Below are 1,649 nucleotides of genomic sequence, written 5' to 3' on the forward strand. Positions count from 1 at the left end.
ATTTTTTTATTTATTTGTTTGTTTTTTGTTTTCTTTTTGTTCGTTTCTTTATTTTTTTATTTATTTGTTTGTTTGTTTGTTTTGTTCTTGTTTGTTTCTTTATTTTTTTATTTATTTGTTTGTTTTCTTTTTGTTTGTTTCTTTATTGTTTTATTTATTTTTTTATTTGTTTCTTTTTTTTGTTTATTTTTTTATTTATTTGTTTGTTTGTTTGTTTGTTTTCTTCTTGTTTGTTTCTTTATTTTTTTTATTTATTTTTTTATTTTTTTTGTTTTCTTTTTGCTTGTTTGTTTCTTTATTTCTTTATTTGTTTATTTGTTTGTTTTCTTCTTGTTTGTTTCTTTATTTATTTTTTTGTTTGTTTGTCTGTTTTCTTCTTGTTTGTTTATTTATTTATTTTTGTTTGTTTGCTTTCTTGTTTGTTTGTTCGTTTGTATATTATTTATTTGTATGTTTGTGTATATTCCTATTGTTTGTTTGTTTATTTGTTTAGTTTCTGTTTGTTTATCCGTTTACTTGTGTATGTATGTGTCTCTTTGTTTTCTTTTTGTTTGTTTGTTTACTTTCCTGCTGCTGCTGCTGCTGCTGCTGCTGCTGCTGCTGCTGCAGCTTCAAGGTGGGAGACCTAGACCTGAAGGCCCGCCGTTTTCTCTTCGTTGAGCGGCTACACCCCAAGGAGACACCGATGCAGCTCGACACCCACACAAACGGTGCTGCTGCTGCTGCTGCAGCAGCAGCAGCAGCAGCACAAACTGCAGCAGCAGCAACTGCAGCAGAAACAGCAGCAGAAACTGCTGCAGCAGCAGCAGCAGGAGCAGCTCCTACCTCTCCCTCTGCAGCTCGGGACCCGAACGATGGCGACAGCCACGTCTCCGGGAGCAGCTCCCTGCCCCCCGCAGCAGCAGCAGCAGCAGCAGCAGGAGCAGCAGGAGCAGCAGCAGCAGGAGGGAGAAGCAGCAAGAAGCCGCAGCGGCGGCGTGCTGCTGCGCGGGGGCTGCGGGATCGTCCCCCCGACTCCTTCTCCCGCCTGGCTGACCAGTGGTTACGCATGCAGGGCCTCCACCCTGTCTCCTTTGAACGGCTCTGCGCGCTCTGTCCCCCCTGAACACTAGTTTTTTACTGTCTCCTTTTCTACTGTCTCCTTTTTTACTGTCTCCTTTTCTACTGTCTCCTTTCTAGCTTCTACTTTTATACTGTCTCCTTTTTTACTGTCTCCTTTCTAGTTTCTACTTTTACACTGTCTCCTTTCTAGTTTCTACTTTCTAGTTTCTCCTTTCTAGCTTCTACTTTTATACTGTCTCCTTTTCTACTGTCTCCTTTCTAGTTTCTCCTTTTTGTTGTCTCCTTTCTAGTTTCCACTTTACACTGTCTCCTTTTCTACTGTCTCCTTTTTTACTGTCTCCTTTTTTACTGTCTCCTTTTTTACTGTCTCCTTTTTTACTGTCTCCTTTTCTAGTTTCTCCTTCTCTACTGTCTCCTTTCTAGTTTCTCCTTCCTAGTTTTTCCTTTTCTAGTGTCAAAGTTTATACTGTCTCCTTTTCTAGTTTCTCCCTTTCTAGTATCTCCTTTTATACCGTCTCCTTTTCTAGTTTCTCCTTTTGTACTGTCTCCTTTCCTACTGTCTCCTTTTCTAGCTTCCCCTTTTATAC

General features: G+C 39.5%; 1 protein-coding gene across 1 annotated transcript; it reads left to right on the forward strand.

Annotated features, from left to right (window-relative positions):
- Positions 1–685: 685 nt before the first annotated feature.
- On the forward strand, positions 686–1,105 carry EMH_0090880 (uncharacterized protein; the record flags this gene model as incomplete). Its single annotated transcript, XM_038023007.1, has 1 exon — positions 686–1,105. The coding sequence occupies one exon, from the start codon at positions 686–688 to the stop codon at positions 1,103–1,105; it is 420 nt and encodes a 139-aa protein (XP_037878861.1).
- Between the last annotated feature and the right edge of the window lie 544 nt (positions 1,106–1,649).

This window comes from Eimeria mitis, genomic scaffold (assembly GCF_000499745.2).
Source record: "Eimeria mitis Houghton genomic scaffold, Emh_scaff7275, whole genome shotgun sequence".
Taxonomy (NCBI): Eukaryota; Apicomplexa; class Conoidasida; order Eucoccidiorida; family Eimeriidae; genus Eimeria; species Eimeria mitis.